We start from the raw sequence: 24,036 nt of genomic DNA, 5'->3' as shown, positions 1-24,036 counted from the left end.
TTGACAGGTGAATAAAGATATAAAGTTTTTTTTACTAACTGATCAAATAGAATAGTTCAAACTTACTAATGTGTAAAGAAAATTGCTTAAGATTTTAGACTTTTTTCGCCATGAATGAACATTTTATCTTAAAATATGTTATAATTTATTTTGCCAGGAATAGGAAGATCATTAATTGGTATAAGCATGTTTATTCTCCGACCAGTAAAATGGACAAGAAACTTTGAATTCAACCCCTGCAGTTAATATATTTGCTATATACCTTGGTTCACATGTCATTATTAGTTTCCGTGTTGGCTCGTCATAAATGTAGATTTTCTCATCAGACCCACTTGTGATATAGGTACTGACTTGGTTATTAAATGCTAAATTCAATGACTGTCTTGGTTCATGAGTTGTATGTAAACATGTACTTGTAGCTGTATGCCATAATTTCACCATACCAGATGCATCTATTGAACAAAACAAAAAAGAATGAAATGTTCAACCTAAAAGACATGCTATAGACGCTGAGTTACAAGTAGCTATATAATGCAATCTGTTGTGATTGAAAGTATTTGAAACTTGAAAAAGAAATATACCAAACAACTGAACATTAACCCATGACTCGTTCCTTCTGAGCAAAGTTGCCATTTTGAAAACATGCGACTAAACTTGCTGGCAAATATTTGTTTTGATAGTCTCTAATTTTTAGGTGCATTAAAAAAAACAGACAAGTTTTATTCTGAATTTAATTTATTATACAACTGTGATGTCCAAAGATATTTTAAAAAGTCATGGCATTTCAAGATTTTATTTTTTGTAGGTATGTTTGTTTATGTGATTGTAATAGCACTTTGTTGTTGCGTGAATACATTAGTATCTCATTCATAAGGGAAGTAACACCTGATTTACATATTTTTGAGCATTCTGAAGTTTTTAATATCAGACCCCTCCCCATATTATGGTTTGAAAAAGAAATGGCAGAATTTCATTTTTGGAATTGAACTACATATTTTCTGTGACTCATAAATTGACCACATTTTTTGCAACCAAAAAATAGTCCCATCTGTGGAAACATTGACAATGTGTGAAGTATTGGATGGGCGAGTATCAAACCAACACAGTAGAAGAACTAACACAGCTGATATTGCATTCTAACTCAGATAATTTTAACAGTGCAATAATACATGAATGAACATTTACAGGGAGTTAGTACAATAACTGGAATGCTATAAATTGAAACCCTGTTTTTAATGCCACTATCAAAAGGTATTAAACATTGATGAACTTCAATATATAGCCTTCTGCCAACTTTCAATAAAATAAAACGACCAATGTATGGTTCAAAAACAGCATAAAGCATTGCAAATAAGTACCAGGACAATGATTAACCAGGAACCATGTCATATTCAATAGGACCTGTGGGTCAATCCCAAGTGACATGATAGACATAATAATAATAATTTCACAAATAACAGTATCATAATTGGCTGAATCCCTGTGTATGTAGCAATGGCATGATGTTGAAGTGTCAGTCATTGCTCAGTGTATCTTTACATGATATATTTCTCGCATGTGTTGCATACATCACATGTAACCCATTCTGAACATGAATATGGTGCAGCAAATATGACACAAATTGGGAACCAGTCAGTCATTTTTAACCAGAATGGTAATTGGCACTGGTAATGGCATATTGTCTTGTGTGGTGACATCATCATTGATCAATAGTCAGAATAATATTATGTATTAACTAAGAGTTGAATAAATCCTGCCAAATCATACATGTATCTGAGAAAAACACCAGTACAACAAAATGGCTACGAGGTAATAAGTTCAAACAGGAACACAAAGATTCAGTTACACTGTGATATTCAACACACCGTCCTTGGTCTCCATGCCAAGTTCAAGTTGAATACATACACACCTGGAGACTACATTGTAGCTGCTACCATTCAGGTATCGCTTTTTGATAACAAAAAAATTGTTGCCATTTCGCATTGTGCTGGTGCAGTCAATCAGTCAAAACATGTTGTTGATCTAAAAAGCACCTTTTTTCAATTACAGCCTATTTTTTACACCCTGGTAGTTTTAATAAGTTATGACAACAACAAAATACGCTGTCAGATACAATATGTTGTCATGCATAATTTGTTAAGGCATGAAGCTGGGAAACAATTATTTGAAATTTACCAAATTGAACTAATATTATTAGAATTATAAGGATTCCAATGATTTTGCCTGTCAGCTCACCTGCACTGATTGAAACACATGTACATTATTAAGCAGTAGCACCAACAAAACTGTAGCTTTTAAATACAGGTATTCGTGCAAACTAAGAAATCATTCACAAATTACAGGGGTTTTAAAAATAGTGTTTCGATTAAGTATGAGGCAGTATACAGAATGAAGTATAGGCTATTGCTACATTACACCATAACTGCCTTATTTATTGCAACATATTACAGCACTCATACATATTGCTACATTGTGACAGTACCTTGGTACAATCAACACTTTCCGCCAAATTCACTTGTATTCCTAGCACTGAACAGCACACAGCGAATATTACTCACACAACTACACAGCCTAATAATACACATCGACTGATTCGTAATGTTCCAAGATTTCAATACACGGAGTCCCAATTAACAAATGTCCGTATTTAGGATTAGCAACCGAAACATCGAAGCCACTTTCATCCATGTATTTTAAACGATGCGAATCTACAACATGCATTTCAGCAATAAATTCTCGAGTGTAAATCATATTTCGTTCGGTGAATCTTTCTGTGGCTGGAGTATTTAATCTCTTCCATGTCCAGTCTCTACCTGTAAATCTGTGGCGAACGGCGTTGAAAAGCGTAAACACACACACATTTGTTGCCGATACTACTTGAAGTCTCTCCTGCATCTCACGATAAGTGCTTGACGGCCTATCTGCTTTAAGAGGTTCAAGAAATTTAAAATCTCCATGTGGTAATTTGGTGGGTCTCCCCCTATTCAAGACTGATGGTTTTGTCGAACTTGTTCCTACGTATCTCAGCCATACTTTCGGACCCCGGCCGCGGTTATTGAAAACTTACGCCCTACTGCAGGGAACACTGCTCTTGGTACCTAGCTGGTATTCATACTACCACCACTCTCCACGATTTCCTTTATGATTATTTGAGATAAATCATCGCTGAGGGACGTTCCCTTCTGGTAGGGTCTGTTGTGACAATTATAGTTTGCCATAACCAATATTACATCGGAATCTGAAACACTGACACGGACGGCGGGCACGGTCAGGCTTTCTTGTCCATGTAGTTTGTAGTAAAGACGCTAATTAAACGAAATGTTACAATGTGATCACATTTTGGTTAAAATTATAAAGAGTGCAACCTGATTTGTCTCAATGTTTGGCTGTCGAATAATGCTACATTCATGCATCTAACTACCAAATCGAAACACTATTTTTAAAGGCTTATTTTTAAAGGCTTCCCATATTTTGTGTACTTCAGCTATAATTCTATAATTATTTTTCAACTGAAAAACACAATTTAAGTTAACATGCATGTATTTATTGTCACTAATAGTTATAAATTACAAATGTGTGAATGCAAAACATTAGAAGAAGAGGAAAAAAAAGTATTTTTATTTGATTTTATTTTACGATTAAACCTTAATAAAATTCCAAGGAAAAATCTGCAATATTAATTCACTAATCTATTGCTATTTGTATACAATATAACTTACAAGTCGCCATAAGGAGATTCTTGCTTTTGTCCTCATTCTGATGTGGACGAAAGTGTATACTTGTGCAAGGTAGACTGGAATCCAGTATTTCCTGGTCTGTTAGATTATACAACATAGCACTGTTGTCTGTGGAATACACCTAGAACAAAATAAAGAACATTATATTGTCAAACTTGATTAGTTTCATTCCATGTGTTTTCTAGTCTTACGTTTTGCTGCTATGGTTACAAGGTACCGGGTAATCCCCAGAGTATGTACTCAGAATAGGTGATTTTTCAATCACTGAAAAACCATGCGTATTGACTGAGTGAAAGTCATGAACCAAACATCTGCAAAAAAAAATCAAATGATTTAATTTTGAACTTAAGGTTATTTTAAATAATGCAATGTCCAAATGCCAATCTTTCAGTGGGAAATATGGCATTAAGACACCCTTACTTTACCAAAATTGACCATCATCAAATGTGTAAAAACATATTATTAAGTGAGGAAATAACCAAAAATCTTTCAAATCCCAAGTGATGTTTTGACACCACTACGACAAAAATTAATTCTTTTTAATCTTATTTGAAAGGTGTATTAAATCATTGCCCCCAACTAGAACATGCACATGTCATGTTTCCAGGTCACACAAGTGTTTGTGTTTGGTACTACTACCATCAAAATATGCATAAATTACACATGCAGGTTTATTACAGGTTTATTTCAATGACATGGATCGACATTCAAATGTTACCAACCACTTCAGTTACAAAGTGGGATCTAATACAGCAACCCTGTGAACTCGATAGTCAACGAACTTTACAATCACTATACAACACTGCGACAGTCCACAGATCAATATATTTTAATTAAAATATCTTATAATCAAATTCACACTTGTGCATAAAATGATTGGAATGCAGAGCTAGAATTGAAAAGGGAAAGTAACTTACAGTGAACCCATTTTATGGCTAGGTCAGAAAAAAACACAAAATAAATAAAATGAATGCTGTAACTACACCATGGAGATGTCATTGGATCAATAAACTCAAGTGTCTGTACATACTCCGTGGGGAGTTGCTCTACAGGTAGTTGTTTTTTAATGTCAGACATAAAGTTTGCATTGTGTACCACTCATGAGTACTGCTAAGTATTGTATTACAACATTGAGGAAATTTATTGTTATTTATTCTGCGTTTTCAACAATTGATCTGCATGGTCATATGCACTTTGTACCTGCCTGGCGGCCAGTTGACTTTAGGTGTGGGAACATCACTCGTCTTCTTACATAAAACATTTTGTTTGGTCAATAGTCAATCAGAGCTCAAGGCACACAAAGACTACAAATTCTAGTCCTCGGGCTACCATTATTCAAATTTAGTATGAATGAACTACTAAAAATTTTTAAAAAAAAGACACTTTGTTTTTACATTAAAGTGGGGGGGGCGTCACTTGCAAACATGAGGGAACTGAGTCCCAAGCAACGATAAACAACACATCCTAAAAACGCAAAGGCTCATGGATAGATGCTTGTTTGTAAACGCTATGGTCATCTGACGCATGCACAGGTGACAATTTCCCTCGCTTTAATCAGTATGCGTTCAAAGTTATGGATGTCCAATAAGTCACAATGTGACATATTAACACTTTCTGGTATGACTTTTAGTTCTTATCTTAGTAAACATGATAGACTGCAACATACCCAATATTGCCACAGGAGTACCAATTCTTAAAGTTGGTAGGCTTTGTTATTCATACACTTGAAACCTTTGAGAGTCAAAGTCAACTGTTATCCCCATTCACAGAATAAAACCCACATAGATGTAAAGATTTTCAAATTTTTTCACATTACAGAAAAATACATAAAACAGTTTTGGCCAGAAAAATCATGGCGCACAGAGATTAAAGTCTCCTAGCAACAGATACAAATATTAAACAGAACTAAAACTTAGATTGTTACTGTATTGATTATTTGTTTCAATACAAAGGTTATAATTATAATGTCTGGGTAATTCAAACTTCACAAAAAATATTGGAAGACATTCAAACGCTTGGTAATATCCTCGCATAGAAATAAAGATTCATGAAAGTGCTCCTGTGTAATTTCTGCAAAATCATTCAACCATAATGAACTAAACATAATTTTATTTTCACAAAATTCATAAAACCCAGTGCATAATATCAAACCAAGAAAACTTAATTCAACGAATAAGGAATGAGAGTTCAACACATTTGGATTTGTTTACTGTTGATTCCCAAATGACTGGCATAACTAGTTTGACAAATCATTGATGAGATTATAATAAAATCCATAAATTAGCTGTATGAATAAATAAATTAGCTACACATGTCCAAGTGCATGTATATGCACATAATGAAATTACTATTAGACATTGGGCTCAACAAATTCATTCAAGCAATTCACAAAAAGTATGCAGATTAGGTATTTATATTTGCAAATTTATTACAAATTACCGGTAGAAGCAAGTGTGCATGTACATGTACCAATTTTCAATCGATTGGAACAAACTGATGTTGAAATACAAAGACAACATAATAAAATTAGTATGCTAATTAATATGCATTTCAGCAAACCACTGTAATGATGCATATAATTCACTTTGGACATTTTGTAAAAATTTAATTAGCTGTGAATAAGGCACATATTTATTTCTAAACAAACTAATTAGTTCATAAGTTTATACTTTAAAATAAAAACAAGGTTGTTCATGTTAATTCAATCTTATGAACAGCAAAAAAAATAATAGGTATCTGTAAAAGGAATTTTAACAAGTCGGTCATCTAAAATTGGAATACAAAACAAAATGACAATCAGCTTTGATATGCATCTATGCATGTAACTACTTTAAGTCAAATCTTAAGTACAAACAAATGATGCCAATACATGTCAGAGAAACCATCAATAAAATTGAGTTTAGGATCATAGGTCACCCCACCCACCTGTTGCCATGGTAATATTTACCTGACCTTAATAATTGTCAGTATTCCACATTTTAAAACAATAATTCGGAGATAAACATCATAACTTGTTATTTTATAATGCAATTGTTATATACAAATTTATGTATTTATTCATCTGGATTCAACAAACGCCGAGCGACACTTTTTTTATTGTTGGTTTTTAAGGAGACTTGTACCGGGGTATGTGTACTTTTGTTACCCTTGATTCTACTGTGACATCTGAGTGCAAAAATCATACCCTTTGAGGTACTAATATTTGATATGAGGTAATTTGGGATGTTTGTTTGTGATGCTTTACACTCAATCAGAGATGTTTTTGTTATTTGACTGGCAAAATAAAAAAACATACATATGAAAATTTGTGCTTACAACTGGATTTTAATCCGTGTCGAAAACGTGCACAGAATGGTCGTTTTGTGCACGTTTTCGACACGGCTTATCAGCTACCTCAAGTGCCAAATCCATGAAATAAACAACCAATGTCAATAGAGTAGCCTAAGTGTTAAAAATGGATTAAGTACTGGCAAACCAACTTCTGCATAGGTATGTTTCTAAACGCTTGCTTTTTAGCTGATTTAGTCATCATTTTTGAACTCAGAAGCCCGCAAAACCTAATATTACATGTGAGAACGAAACAAATCCGTCGAGATTTCACGTTTTCCCGTAAAAGGGATGCTGGCTGTTCCCTCTCTGGACTCCCTCCCCGCGTATACTAGTACTGGTACTACCATGGATTAGTACCTTCCATGGTACTACCATGGAACTATAAACCCCAGGAAGAACAACGAAACTAAGAGGATTAAAAAAACCTTTGTCTTAGTTTATCTTACAGTGCTTTCGCTTTTGTTTCCACAACATTAGTCATACTCCATGTTAGTTGCCGCCGATACGCCCGTATCAACCGCTTTGCTGGAAACGGAAAACTTGAAAAAAAAATTTCATATCTGCGTAGTAAAATATTTCGTTCACTACGCATGCGCAAACAAGTCGGTCTGCAGGGTGACCTTCATTGTACCGGAAATCATGCAACGGGTCGAGTTTTAGCGAGTTTTCATAATTTTTAATGTCGTTTTTAGATTACTTCTCGTTTTTTTCAACCCTCGAAAAAATAAGGTTGCGAAAGTTTGCGAAACATGGGGTTTGGTATGCTGTTTGTTGTCGAGATATCCCGACTTATTCCGTGTTTCCCTTCGATCGCCAGAAGTGGCAATGTGTTTTTTTTCCCGTTGAATGTCGCTCATTTATCAGTGTTTTGTCTTGGCGCCATTGTTTTTTTATTCTATAACAGAAACAACTCGGTTACGTGATCTCCCGGAGTCGTCCGATTGACTCCGAAAATGACCGATAGTCGGAGATAAACGTTCATTTGCGTAAATCGGCTTATTTTTTAATGCGACGAAATAAACAGTCAAAATAAACATTCAACATCGCGGCAACTATCATAGTTCAAAGGAAACGAAATGGTTGTTCTTCCTGGGGTTTATAGTTCCATGGTACTACCAACTCTAACCATGTCCCCATTTGGTGACGCATGTCAAGCTATAAATGGGCATCAATACTCATTTCGCCCAATATTTCGCTTTTATAACATTTTATAACATATCACTTAATTTCCGACCGGAAAAACGACCATGTTTTTATCCCTTTTTTTCCCCACTAGCTTATTAAAAACACTGACCGCTTGTTCAGACACTGAACACTGGGACATGAGTTGTCGAAATGGTTGTTTTAGTGCTAAAGTTTGAAGATTCAATGAGTATTAACCATTATTGAATTTCGAACGACACTTCCAAACCATCATACTTTGTTTCGTTCGCGAACGTACAGCGGGACTGTGTTCCGTTTGAATCCAGGGCTGCTATATCGTTTCAACAACATGATTATCGAGACAATTACGTGATACAGGCAATGCTAACTCCTTGGGGCAGAGAGCAGAGACACCAGGAACATATTGATTCCACAGCCATGTATTTAAAATGCGAGCGTGCAGACGGGCGATATTTCTGGGTTCGCGCGCTCGAAAAATTAAGCGGAAATTATTCAACATAAGGTTGCAAAAGCGAGTAAAAATAATGATCGAAAAGCAGAAACGAGCAGGAGGTTGGGTGAAATTAGTGCTGTACATTCAGGTCCTTTGTAAAAATACGATCGGCTAAGATCTATGTCATTCTGTAGCAGAGACAGACAAAATGACAGTTCAAAATATTGACACCGTTCGTATTTTTTAAATGAGTCAACAAATAAATAAATTGTATGCTGCTTAAGCGATGATCGATCGAAACAGACTCGTTTTGCAAGTTTTAACGGCTACGTTCTGCTGAAGATATAAGACTTCACTTTCGGAGTTATTACCGAAGATAATGTACGACAGCAAAAAACAACATTTGGTTATGTGAAATAGAGTAGCATTCATGTAGGTCCAATCAGTACTGTTGTATCGTCTATTTCGTCAACCGAATGTTACTACCCGGACCTGCTCGTCGATTATTATTGCAAATGTCATTTCTTTCCAGAATCAATTGGCTATAAGTATGTTATTTTAGAATGATTTTCATTTGGTTTCACCAAAGACAATTGTCTTTGGTTTCACGTGATAGTTAATCTGATTTATCATATAGCATTACAAACAGGAAGTCCTCGGCATGGGTCAGAGTACTAGTATACCCCAGACCACTCGTTTTGATGAATGGTCTGGGTGTGGCTTGTGGGTAAGAATAGAAAATGAATTTCGGTGAGGTTGTGATTATTTGGATTTTTGAGAACGGATTTTTACTATTGAAATGAAATTATCACGTCTAGGGGTGAATTGTTAATAGGTGAAGTGATGTTAAAAACATAAGTAGTTCATCTTCTTGCGTACACCGCAACAACAAAGGTTTATTTTTCAACACAGATCTCCAGTCAAGAGGATGGCGTTTGGATGTAACCCCGGAGTTAAACCATAGACAATATAGTAGGAAAGACAAGCAACTCCAGCGATTCTATTCTATTTTAACAATGTCTCAAATTTTAGAATAAGTTGGGATGAATAAGAATTGAATATCCATCTTTTGAAAAAATCAGCTAAACAGTTTACCACCACGATTGTGTTGAATTGGCGAGTTATCAACGAAGACGACCGGAAGTCTCCGGTCATGAGCTGGCTGGTTCGAATTTAACCACTTTTACAGTGATGAATATTGCGTTCGAGTTGAGTTACTAGTAATTACAAGCCTGATTTACATTTTTCTTGTGGTGTTTTTCGTCAATGTATTAAATATAAGTGCGTTGGGAAACATCATAATTATATTGCGTGAGTGAAAGACGCCGGTAAGACTGTGTCACAACGCGTTCTATTTATTTCCAACGCGCGTGGTCGGCGCCTCTGATTGCGTTTATTTTGTATTTTTATTTTCGAAATGTATCACTGCCTGCGTTTTTTTTTTGTGTTATGTCTCGCAACTGAACGTCCAAGCTGACCTTGTTTTGGCTGTATTTTTGGAAAGCTTATTGTATGAATTTTAAATTTTTTTAAGTATTTTTTTTTTATGGACACTGTAGTTTGAAATAAGCACAAAAATGTGTATTTTTGGTGCAAAGTGATTTAAGAAAAATTAGCTCCTAAACCATGCTTCTGTTTCCTGTCAAAATTGGTTTACGGGTACATCTGTTTACTATGAAGAAAGTGCCGTCTTGAAAACTGTCTGTTTTTTAGGCGACGAGAGTGGTGAACTCTCGCGAAATGCGTAATTTCGTTGATGAGAGTCGCCTACGGTATTCCATGGGTATTCTAAATGGCCGTTGCTGATCACGAGTTCCCGTGTGTAGATGATTTGCTCGATGTTTTTTTTTTCGGATTTTGATGACGGTGGAAATGATAGTGAAGAAGATCCAAACACAGTAGACACAGCAATTCATGTTAACAACTCTGTGTGTGTGATTCAGAGCACGGACATCAAAATCGAAAATAGCGAAGATTTGCGTTTTCTTGATCGACACGTAAAAGAAACCCTTTGAAACGCTAGCAAAAAAACCGAAAATAGTGAAAATAAAATAATAAAGACAATCGTGCCTCATTTATTCACAAGTATTCGAGTTATTTTGTTGAAATTATTAATAAAAACAGGGTATAACGTAGGTGGACGTGCGACAGACGTGAAAACGGAATGAAAGTCTATTAAAAAAATGCGAGACAGACAATAACAAAAAACAAGTGTAGTCAGTGAAAATAACAAAATTTGACGATTCATGCATCATGAAAACAATAATATTCATGTATTTTGTCGAATACAGGGTACAAACTTAGACATGCATTCCGTTTGAAAGAGTGTGAATAAGTAGTCAAGATGACGACAGACATGAAAACGGACGGATTGAAAGTTAATTTCAAAATAAGTGCAAGATAGAGAACAACAAAAAACGAGCACAGTCGGTGGAAAATAACATAATAAGAAGATTCATGCATCATGAAAACTAAAATATTCGAGTATTTTGTCGAAAACGGGGTACAACCTTAGACATGAATTCCGGTTGAAAGAGTGTGAGCTATAGTCAAGATGGTGACAGACGAGAGAACATACGGATTCAAAGTCTGTTTGAAAAAAAAATGCGTGGCAGAGAAAAATAAAAAACGAGCATAGTCGGTGAATAATAACATAATAAGATTCATGCACCATGAAAACAAAAATATTCAAATATTTTGTCGAAAACGGGGTACAGACTGAATATAACATGTACGGAAACATTACTGCCGTCTGAAACTAACTTTTAATTTTATTCAATTAAACAGGAACATATATTTTAAAAGTCATATTTTTTACTAGTGAACCACGTTCACGAGAATATCTGATAACTATTGTGTGTTCGGAAGATGCGTATTGCGGAAAGATACTTGTAGTTCGATACGAAAGTAGTGACATCGCATTGAAGTTAATATGACGTCATTGTTTACTTGCTCATCATAATATTCCAGCCCAGCTTACGTTGGGCATACGGCGTTTGACATTGGTGTTACTATACTACTATACTGTCTATGGTTAAACAGGGCCCAAATTGATAGGGAGTAAAACACGGAAGTGGAAGAGCTGTCCATGCATTGACCAATCACACAAGAGCTCACAAACACCAATGAAATATTTGTTGTTGTACTTAACAAAGGGGCTTGGCACTAAAAACAATGGAACGTTTATAGGCTTAACGTTGGATTTAGATCGTGTTATAATCCAAATCCCCTACTAAGACTTGTAAGCACCAATTTTCATATGTATAACAATGCAACATATATTTGTAGAAGTAAAAATATCAATAAGGTATGTTTAGGACAAAAAGTCACAAGAACGTCATTGTTACAAATACAATAGTAACAATAAATCAAACTTTAAATACATTTGATTCAATATATCTAAAATATGATGTGAAGTATAATGTGTCTGGACTACCAAAAAAGTTGCTATTAACAAGCTCTACTTTTCATTACTAAATTATTCAAATTTTAATACCTATTGATCAAAATGGAGGGCTTTATTTCAGTCATCCACAACAGATTCTAGACTTCTAGATACAAAGGTTAAAGGTCAGGATTGCTTAGTTGTTTCAACATTAAGAAATAGTAGCCTAAGTTTAGTGTTACTAGGAAGTAACACTGTTAACTGTGCCACTGATATCGGATACTAAGCACTTGCTATGATCTTTGATCTACCTGGAATTTCATGACATAGATGTATTCAAACTATATGTATAGGTAATTGCACACTTTGGAGTGTACTCCTATTTTCTAGATATACTGGGTAATCCTTTAAACTATAACAAGGCACAGAAAGCATACAATCCATATAGAACCAGGGAATATATGTGCTAAACAGCTGGTCTTACTACGACACTCTCATTACAGAAACACAAAAAGGTTCCATGAATACCGAATTCTGCCGTAAATTCGTCCTGGGCCATTAAGCGGCAGTTCGGGTTTTTAAAAAAATAAAATGGGACCCAGAAATCGCCCAGGGTAATTTTTCGGCAGTTTTTAAAGTTGTTTTTTTAATATTTTGGCGTAATTTTCCGGACATTTCAATCGTTCTTGACGCCTAAAATAGTCCATTAAGTTTTATTGCATTATTTATTGTTTTATTAAGTTGCATTTTATTTGCTTTTTATAACAATTCAACGAATTTATTTTTTGTGCGTTTTATAATCACTACTGAGTAATGATCAACAATTGTAGCATGACCGAATTGCGCAACTGTGATCATTTGCTACTACGCAATGCAGTTGTGTTCATTTTTATTTGAAACTTCGTATAGAATGTACTTTTGTTACCAATAAAATTAAAAAAAAATGTATTTGAAAAATGACACTGGGTGGGTGACATTGTAATGAAATTTCAGGCGGTCTACTTTTTAATTCTTCAAGACAAAAAATGTATCAAATTTTAGATTAGTTTCTGCAATACTATCTTTCGTCTTGGGTGGCCCAAGTGAAGGCGTTGAAATTCTGCGTAGTTGGATTTTCTAATGAAAATAGAAGTCCCCAAAAAATGATGATCATTTTATGAAATTTTGAACCCCAAATAAGCGCCCACCAGCCATGAAATCGGATGGGCGAAATTTACGGCAGAATCTGGTATTTCAATACCTATGAGGTAATATTAAAGGAATACATGCAACTTGATTAAATGCAATTTGCATAAGTCAGATGTTAGAGGCTCTATCTACTTTGGTTGAAGTCGTGGGCTTGAATTCAACCTTTGGCCAAGTCTATCTCCTCCCACAATGAAATTGGTAATTTACAATCTCTGTAATAACAATGAAGTTTTACAAGCTATGTAGGATTTAAAATATATGTTTATAAGTTATTGAGATTAATAAGTGATGGTTTACCAATTATGTTATTATGTATGTTCAATGTGTGCAATTGATAGCAAACTGTGTGAAGACCACTGCACAATGTCGGACTAGTACTAGCAACTGTATTCTAACATTCAATTGTGGAAAGATTGTTTTCGTTGGCATGTCATGGTAGTGAGGTTTTGATTCCCTCAGTGTCTCTAACACAAGTACCATCAGTTCAATGTTTTTGTTTTCATTAATTAAGGCCTACAGGTAAATCAGTCAAACCATTGGTCCAAGAAGAAAAATATGAGGTGAAAACCATACAAATTTCGTGATTGGTTGAAATAAATAAAATCTGCTAAACAATTAGATGGTCAATTTCTAGACTTTTGCAGTTTACAGATTTACTTATTTACAAAAAGTCCAAAATGCCAGTGTGAAAGCAAGTAATTTGTCACTAGATCTTGTACAGATCAGAAAGCATTCTGGGTAATTCTAACATAATATTTTTACAGTCATAAGGGACGCCATGCGCAAGCGTAATTTTGTCTCTTGAAAATGATTCATGTAGTGATGCATAAGGCAGATTGATTCACTGACTAGGAGAGCTAAACAACAGAGAATTATTCTTGTTTCCCCTGTACAATGTTTGATTAACACAAGTGTTATGTAAACAATGTCCTATGTTACCAGATGTATCACATTCCTGTGACAATGACAAGTACCATAATTTATATATTTTCGCAACGACTTGAAATGATTGACACAAACATGATCATGATCATGATAATCGAACCACCTTTAAACAAGCCACTCACCATCATGCTTCAGTGGGGAGAAGGAAGAAGGCCTATTGATCAAGTCTATGATTTACAAGAACAAAATCAACAACACAAAATACTGTCAGTTGAATCCTTTATTTTTGGGGTAGGAGCTTAAAGTTGCCTTTGGACTATTATGTGAAATACTTGATGGTATGAATTCGTATGCATTCGATCTGACACTTTGAACATTTGCTTTTGGCGGCTTTCATTTTTGGCCTTTTAATGCTGTATTTCACTGTATGCCAGAAATGTAATTTTAGATTCAACTGAACAGAATTGAACTAACTTTTTATTTTATTTTGCCGCCAATTCGCTTGAGTCGGGTTCGTTCTTTGCCAGTGAATAATTGTTGTATTTTGTACGCAGTTCAAAATTGTTAATTATTCATTTGCATACTTTTCATTTGCATAACTTCGTTTGTTTGTTTAATTTCTCCACTGCGCATGATTCTTGTAGCCAATTCGCTTCGTTCTGTTTACATGCACTGTTTACATCGCACGCTGTTCGTGCCCAGTCATTTCTGTTCGGATGAATGATCATCAATACGAATGATCAAACCTGTGGTGTTGCATCCGACGCTGCCCCGCGAGAGATGAATGCGGGCGTCATAAGAATTATTCACTGGCAAAGAACAAACCCGACTCAAGCAAATTGGCGGCAAAAGAAAATAAAAAGTTAGTTTAATTCTGTTGAATCTAAAATTACATTTCTGGCATACAGTGAAATACAGCATTAAAAGGCAAAAACAGAACTGTGACAAAACGATAAAAAGCACTCAAAAACAAGAACGAAACAAAACAAAGCGTGATACTAATACAAAATGATAGAAAAAAAAAATGGGTGGGTGGGTGGGTGAAAATAACTCGAACAGAAATGACTGGGCACGAACAGCGTGCGATGTAAACAGTGCATGTAAACAGAACGAAGCGAATTGGCTACAAGAATCATGCGCAATGGAGAAATTAAACAAACAAACGAAGTTATGCAAATGAAAAGTATGCAAATGAATAATTAACAATTTTGAACTGCGTACAAAACACAACAATTATTCACTGGCAAAGAACGAACCCGACTCAAGCGAATTGGCGGCAAAAGAAAATAAAAAGTTAGTTTAATTCTGTTGAATCTAAAATTACATTTCTGGCATACAGTGAAATACAGCATTAAAAGGCCAAAAATGAAAGCCGCCAAAAGCAAATGTTCAAAGTGTCAGATCGACTTGGCCAGACTTGATAGCAGCGCGAATGCATGATGCCGTCCTGAGGCGACGACCGAATGAAGATTCCATGTAGAGCAGGTAAGCTTGTGAGCGCCAGTCGCCTTGCGCTTTAATTGCTTCAGGGTTGGCACCCGACTGAAATGCGAAGGAGGCACCGCCGCGACGAAAGCTGTGACCGGAGTAGCTGTTTGGGTCCAGCCCTGTGGAGCTGAGCAATGATCGCAGATGTCGAACAAGAGACTGGTAGGTCAAAGGATGCAGTCTGCTGGTAGATGACGGCGCGAGGAACAGGGAAGCTTCTGAAGGTGCTGGCAACATGTCCACCATCTGCTTGTAGGCTGATACTGGGCAGAGGGCGGAGCCAGGGATAGCCAGGATGGGAATGTGCAGAACCCGTTCGCCGAACTGTATGGTTTTGGACCATGTGATACGAATGATCAAACCTGTGGTGTTGTATCCGACGCTGCCCCGCGAGAGATGAATGCGGGCGTCATAAGCTGTATCTGAAGGGGGCACCAGGTTGGACTTACGCAGGAACGAAAAAAAATGTGATGAGGAAAGCGGACCACAGCGTAGCGTGCAGCGGGCGTGTAAAGTCCAAGAGACGATGAATTCGAAGAAGGATATCCGGTGTGATAGACAACTTGCGGCGAGGCTGGTGCGCTGTTATACGCTGTATTCCCCGGAGGACAAGGCGCAGTTCGAATGAGTCGAGTGAAGGTGGGGTCTCGGTGACGAAAAGATGCAGCAGCCGAACACTGTTGAGGTAGTTGCGGATAGATGCCGTGCTTGAAAACGAGTGGGCGAAGAACTGTGTGTAGCGAATAATCATTCGTGTTGTGGCCGGAACTGGCTGGATGCAAAAGTAACGGCAGAAGAGGAAAAATGCACGCCATTGAGTTGTAATGTTGCGCGATGAACCAGAAGCAAAAGCTGAGTGGAGTGAGCGGGCTCCGCCGAAATCGTCGATATAATTGATCACCTCGTGCCCTTGGTTGCGTAGGATGTGACGCACTGCGTTGGTTGACCGTTCACACATTAAGGTAGCTGTGCGTAACCCGAAAGGTGGTGAAACGTCAAAGTAGTATTTCCCTTTCCAAGAATAGCCGAGAAGGTGGTAGTCTCTCGGATCCACGCGAAGTTGACGGTATGCCCTGCTGAGGTCTCGTTTGTAAAGGATGCAACCGGAACCAAGTGTACGGATGCGATCTAACATGGAGTCAACTGTAGGATATCTGAGCTTGTAATCATCCCCGATGCAACAGTCCCCTGGGATGCCGTTGTTGACCGAGTAGCCTTCTGGAAAACTTAAGTCCACGACCACGCAACGGGAAGATGAGCCCTTCTTAGCCACGGTCGTTAATGGTGAGGTAATGAGCGGGTGTGACAATGGCGGAGTGTCGAACGGTCCAACAGATGATAGCTCTGATTCCAGAAAACTGTCCGCGTGCTCAGCAAAATGTAAAGCCGAGGTGTGATTCGTTGCGTGCGAAGTAGGAAGAAAGTCGCGCGAGTAGTTGATGGGCCAACCAAATTTTAAGAAGTCGCAGATGTCATCGTTGTAATTGCGTAGAAGATGGCGCCAAGACTGAATGTTCAGACCGGAAGAGACCGGGATGAGACAACGTTGAAAGTTATAAAGGCCTGAAGCAGAGATTCTGCGATGTAAATCAATGTAATGTTGTGCAATACTGCCATCAATGTTAGAAATAATGTGATCTGGCGGCACAGAGTTTCTGGGCGACGGTGACGAATGATCAGCTGATGATGGAGAAGTTGTTGTTGTTGTTGTAGTTGATGATGATGTCAATGATGAGTGTGTAGCCCTCGACCTGCTTGTGTTGTGATGAGGTGTGGGGTCGAAGTTGATGTCGCTGAGGACCGCCTGCGATGTTGGCGCTTTGATCATGCTTGATGTCAGTGTGGTTGTTGACTGACCGGCGAGACCGAGGGATTTGAACTTGTTATTATCGATGAAGACTGGTGCTGAGCTTGGGTAATGCCATGTGCGTAAGTGACAATGGTGATGTAGCTGCTGGTGGCGTAGGTGTGGAGCCCCCTGACACACTTGTGATGACTGAAAGTGTTGGGTCAGACCCGGTGATGTTGTTGCTAACCGAATCGAGCGAGGTAACACTATCGTCCAGAGATACGTGTATAGACGTTGATCTAACGGGGAGGTCACAGGTCGTTGACGTGATGTTTGAGGGCTGCGCATGGAGTCACGAGGAGATTGGTTTGTCGCGGTGCAGAGGTGACATGGACGTGCCTGACTTCTGTTTGCAGTCCTTTTCGCTGTGATTATTAAAACGATTGCGGGTGACATAGCAATGATTGCAAATGTGTTTAAATTTGCATGGATCAAATGAGCAAGAACCTTTCTCGTTGAAAGCTGTGCACACTAATACGGGCGAATCGTCCGGGTTGGAGGTATTTCTGTTGCCGTTGTTTGTCGTCCGTTTCTGGGTGACTGATTTCAACTTGTCGGCTGAGAAATCGAAAAACAGATCTTTCACGTCTGAGTAATCGCTGTCCCATGTACGTCTGTTATCATCGATTAAACGAGCCACTGCCGCGTGATAGCTCCGGACAATGGGCCATTTGTACAATGGTAGTTTAACAAACAAATCGTGCAGGAGACGTAACCGGCCCTTTTGTTCTGCTTTGGGCATGGATGGGTCCTGCAGTAAGAGCGTGTAGCCCTGTAGAAATTGTTCAAGTGATAAGTCGTTGTATTTCAGTTCATGTGAAGAAAAGAATGATGGAACAAACTGTTCTGGAGATTTCAAACCAGGCAACTTTTTCCCGGCGTGACGCCCGGGGGGATTAACGAGACTGTCGCGAATAATGTACTGACGGGCTGATCCTTTGTTCTCAGCCTCGTGTCCTTTGTTCACTACAATGGCGTCGAAGTATGGTGACGAATCGTGATCAACCTGCGATCGGAGATTCGTCATTTTGCGAAGTTCCGCTAGTGAAATGTCAGAGATTTGGTGATCAGAAGACGATGTGCCCTGTTGGCGCGTGGATGATAGGCCTATGGTTGGTGGATGTGCGTTCAAGGAACAACTTTTGAATTCCATTTCTAGCTGGGAGATTTCCGCCTGTAATTTTTGCTTTGCGATTCTCGCCAACAAGGATTGTTTCCGGCGCTGCAAAATAGCTAACTCGGCTTGGTCGTCTTCATCCCCGTCTGAAAACTCGTCAAAATATCCATGTGGTTCCATGTGTGAGACTGTGGGCGAGTGACGTCGGTGCTTCGAGGTGGAAGGAGACGACTTAGGGACGGCAGTTGAGCTGTTCGGTGAATGGCAATTCTCTTCCTCCGGCGGTGGACCGGTGCAGAATTTTCCGTGCTTGCCCCAGGTGTGAGCTTCCACATCGAGCTTGCAGCCAGAGCATCTTGAGCGCCGCTTACTTCTTGGCATAGCGAGAAAGTAAATTGAAAATAACCCGAACAGAAATGACTGGGCACGAACAGCGTGCGATGTAAACAGTGCATGTAAACAGAACGAAGCGAATTGGCTACAAGAATCATGCGCAGTGGAGAAATTAAACAAACAAACAAAGTTATGCAAATGAAAAGTATGCAAATGAATAATTAACAATTTTGAACTGCGTACAAAATACAACCATTACAGAAAAACCATATATGAACTGAATATTGAGATATGAAAGGTTACCTCAAAAAACGTGTCTGCGGGTTAGTTGTAAGGGCACGTAGAAGCCATAACACTGATGTGTGTGTGTTGATCTGCGTGCACATTCTGAGAGCACACAGATGCCATGCAAGACAAGTCTGTGTGTAATATTGACTCTTTTGTGTTATTACTATAAAAAAAATCCATTACCCTAGCAGTAAAACTGGTTTCCAGTGGGAATTTATTGGAGATGTCGATAGAACAAATTAAGCGAGAAACTAGGTCCAGGTTCAAAGTTGTCATAGCCAATATTCAATTTGTCATTCAGTATACTTATTATAGTTTGAACGTCATATATTAGTACATGTATGTACATTCATTCAATGCTGAGGATAGAAATCTAGAAATTTGGAGCCGAATTTGATAAAAGGATAAAATGAACAGCGAAGTTGGAAAATGAAAATTGAGCTGCAGGCATAGCTGATTTTTATAGCAAACGCAAAGAAAGTTGCATACACCCAACCCCCTGGTAGACGGGTACTCAGGGGCTTCGCAACAAATCCAGACACTTTCCCCAAGAACTTGATTAACAGATTATAAATACACCAGACACAGTATGCATTTGATGTATAGTCACGGTGACTGCGTATTTGGACTATTCCATTGCCTTTGTAGGTATAAAAACATTGTTGTAACGTTCGAAAGAAACCTAGCATGAACGTAAAACTGAGAATGAATATTATTAACAAGCAAAATTAATTGTAAATTTCATTGATTTTTTATTTTATTTCCATGGGTGTATGTTAATATTTTGCACCCACTGTAAAGAACATTGCTTCACACATTATGCTTCACACCTTACCTTCTCCAACAATACTCAACGCCGCTCTTTCGACTGAAAATTCTTGTAATTGTACGCAAGACAAGAAACAAGTGTTATGTTTTGTAAAAACACAACACCTAATAATAATCCACCTTGACACAATATTTTAGCATTTGTTGTCAAAACTCAAAATGATCACAACATTAAAGCGGGAGGGTCATCACCTTCGCACACACAGGAATAGAGTCCTAAACGATGATAACAACACACGCTAAAAAACGCAAAGGCTCATGGTCACGCAGTGACGCTATGGCCATCTGACGCATGTGCAGGTGACGACTCCCCCACTTTAACGGCATCTATGTTGCTTTCTTACCCCAACCAGGCCACATCTTGACCCACACCATGGACTTCCTGTTTATACATATATGATAATGCTACGCCAACTATTATACAAAACCCAATAAAAAATAACATACTAATACCCAATTGATTCTGGTTTCATTGACCCATGAACAAATTATCATTGTGTTGAAAGTTTAATAATAATAGTCCAGCAGTACTATTTGAAGAAAGGAAAAACAAATTTCACAAAACCAACTGTTTTTTCGATTCTAAATATCTCGTACATTATATTTGGTAATAACTCAAAACAAAAAGCCTACCAGCTTCATATGAATGTAACATTTACAACTTTCAGACACAATCTGTGATTAGGGATCATTGCTTAGGGAACTGATCATTACCACCCAGCCGGTTTCCTGTGAGTTTGACTCGGTTTACCGTACCGGTCGTTGCTTTACCGTACCGGTCGTTGCTTTACCGTACCGGTCGTTGCTTTACCGTACCGACCGTTGCTTTACCGTACCGACCGTTGCGTTACCGTACCGGCCGGACAATTACCGTACTGATAGGACCAATACCGACTATTTATCACCTTCGATTAATGAATGCATGGTAAACAAAGCCCCGGTAACTGATCGGCGCCCTGCCGGTAACCGTGAGTCATGCATGAATTAATTGGGCATTTTGCAAACAATAAGAATTTTTTTTTCACCCACCCATTGAAAGTGAATAATTTGAAAAGGACATAACTTGTACAACAGAGTGTTACGTCCCAGTCGACTAGAGGACTCGATGGGTTAATTATTTGTTTATATTTGTCAGTAGCTCACACAGTGGAAAGAAAGTCGGACAACCGTCGAAATACAAATAAATAAATTAAATAAAAAAGTCTTTCTGAAATTTCATGTTTTTTTTTCAATATATGTGTGTTATTCACATATTCATGATCGCCTGTAACGCTATAAAACGACAGTCCTACATCGTAGCTTACCCACGACGTTGAATAAAACGTCTCAACCTGTCGCATGAATTCGATGATACTTGCATAATGTGTCAGCGTGACTCGCTTGGCCGAGCTCACATGTATTTAAATTCGGGCTTGGGCGTTCGAAAATCTGTTTTGATACTTTGTTGACAATAACACGCGCAACGCGTGCACGTAGTCCAGATAAAATTCAAGTGCGTAAAACGGAATTTGACCTTGCTCTAGGTCAACATTTTTCTATTGCTTTTCGACCTCATTTTGTGAGTTTGCTTATGGAATTGTCCAAACATATTTACCCGATATTTACACACCTCCTCCAACAATCCCCAATGTAACTTTATTATAACAAAACAGAGTGTGCAAGTGTGCCGGTATATCTCTTTTTGGAACATGTGATTGGCCCTGAAAAGGGCTGTTTGGTTTGGGGCAGAATACGATTTAGACTGGAAAGGTCGGGACTTTTTTTTGTTTTACAAAAAAAATATAATTACAGCCAATACAAAGTCAGCTTGGACATTCAGTTGCGAGACATAACAAAATAAACGGTGCCAGCGATAGATTTAATTTGCGAATGAAAGAACAAACTAAACGCAATCAAAGGCGCCGACCACTCGCGTTGGAAATAAACTAATAAAACGCGTTGCGACGAGAAATCTCGTCTGCATCTATCATTCACGCAAACGCACACACACATGCTATTTTCGTATGTTGAATTCGTTGGCAACGTCGTCAAATATTTAGCCCAATCACTGAATAAAAAAACATCCAAGCACACGTGCACTGGCGCCAGATAAAGTGAAAAAATGAAAACAAAATTACGTCTGCACTGTGCATTTTTAACAATAACCAAAACCATTAGGTTACATGCCAAAACTACCGACTCAGGATTCATCATACACAAATATAGCCACTTTCATGGAACTGTTATTTCTGTAACCCACTTTGTCGGCTCAGTTGATTTGGGAGCACTGATCCCAATTTAAAAAAAATAAAAATATCGTATAAAATAAAGACGCAGTTCCGTCTGTAGTCGTATCCAACAGTTCACATGGACGTACTGGGAGCTCCATGGTCTCAAAAAAATCATGTGTAGCATTATCACGCGCAACTTGAATGTAAATATTATGCAATAATAATGGTAAAGTTTAATCTCTGACAAATAAAAAGACGCAACAAATTGACCTGGTGGTGTATTTGACCTCGAAAGCTACTGCATAGCAAACATGAACAAAATGATTTATAAACAGACTATAACTACAAACTAAACAAATTCTACTCAAATTAATTCTACAGTTTTGCTTTCTCAGGCGATCCTGTGCATAAAACTGAAATTTAAACAGGTCGGCATTTTACCGGTAAACCGGAAAATCAATGCATAAATTAACTTGTCAGAAGTGTGAATTGCCTCCTGCCAGTACGGTAACGGCCTTGCCGGTACGGCTAATGACCTTCGGGTACGGTAAAGCAGCGGCCGGTACGGTAAAGCAGCGGCCGGTACGGTAAAGCAACGGCCGGTACGGTAAAGCAACGGCCGGTACGGTAAAGAAACGCATGCCGCAGGAGACTCACAGGAAACCGGCTTGGTGGTAATGATCAGTTCCCTTAATTAAACATTGTCAGCAGAAATTGATTTTAACTTGACAGTTAATAATAAGCAACATACAACTTAATATTGTTTTTTTTATTTCGGTGCATTCAGATACATTTTTATAGCACCCGTAAATAAATGGAATATCCTCGTGTGAGTTAATAAACTGTTTAATTCAAAACTAACCTACATTGTAAGGACACTCCCAATAAAAGATTTTTCAGGTTTATTCATATTATAAATCTTGTTATGGTATGATTCAGACATGTAGTATAAAGGTTAGGCATAAGCTACATCTTTTAAACCACACTTTTGAACTCTTTCAACGTCAACCTTTTTCATCTTTCACAAAAAATAACTTGAACCAAAATTATCCCCCAAAATTACAGAAAAAAAATAGGAAAAATATTGCAAAAAAAAATGTGCTGTCCAAAGTCGAAAGTTAATAAAATAGGTGAAATCTGATATGCAATCAAGATACATGTTACTATTCAATACATGTTACATTATATAAACTAGCTAAACAATTTTACAACAGTTTACTGGCAAGTGATAATTCAGGGCATCTTATTTAAAACATCTCTCCACCTACATGCAACACAAGTGGGGGTTGAGAAAAAAACCCAAGCAGAGTTAGCCATAAACTACACTTTTTATTCTTAACTTAACTCTTAATGTCTTTTTGAGTAAGATCCACCAAGGATCCACTTTCACATAAAGGCAAAAATACATTTAATGATAAGGAGAGAAAGGGAGTTCAGTAAAGTTACCATGATCTACCCTTTACTTAAATCAAATTTTATGCAAATGTTCAGGTCAATAAGAAAGCTTCATGTTATGATATATATATAGAATGAGGCATGTGTAATATGAAGAGGTCAAAATTAAGGCCTGTTCACCTTTTCACCAGAAATGACAAGATATCATCATGAAATGAACAAATCTAAGAGAGGTCAGCCCAACATATACACCAAGTATCAAAGCATTCAGGCTTGTAGTTTTCAAGAAGAAGTCGAAAAAGTAAAAAGCCGATGGACAATCACTCATATGATAAGCTCCCCTCGACTAAGTCGACTAAGTTTTGAGTTAATTTGTTTTGTTTTTAAATGCAGACATTTTCAAATC

At 37.7% G+C, this 24,036-nt stretch overlaps 1 protein-coding gene across 2 annotated transcripts in view; it reads right to left on the bottom strand.

Moving 5' to 3' along the window:
* LOC100367460 (uncharacterized) overlaps positions 1–24,036 on the bottom strand; it is a 35,753-nt gene that overhangs the window by 6,000 nt on the left and 5,717 nt on the right. For both annotated transcript variants that reach the window (XM_085491339.1, XM_002733732.3), the window contains 2 exons: positions 3,720–3,858; positions 263–452 (listed from right to left, as the gene is read on the bottom strand). In XM_085491339.1, the coding sequence (XP_085347465.1) occupies positions 263–452; positions 3,720–3,858 (329 nt within the window). The remainder of the gene's footprint in view (positions 1–262; positions 453–3,719; positions 3,859–24,036) is intronic.

Source organism: Saccoglossus kowalevskii, chromosome 16 (genome assembly GCF_978046115.1).
Source record: "Saccoglossus kowalevskii chromosome 16, keSacKowa6.1, whole genome shotgun sequence".
In the NCBI taxonomy this organism is placed as follows: Eukaryota; Metazoa; Hemichordata; class Enteropneusta; family Harrimaniidae; genus Saccoglossus; species Saccoglossus kowalevskii.
Note: the sequence above shows the minus strand (reverse complement) of the source record. Positions and strands in the feature narration are given on the sequence as shown.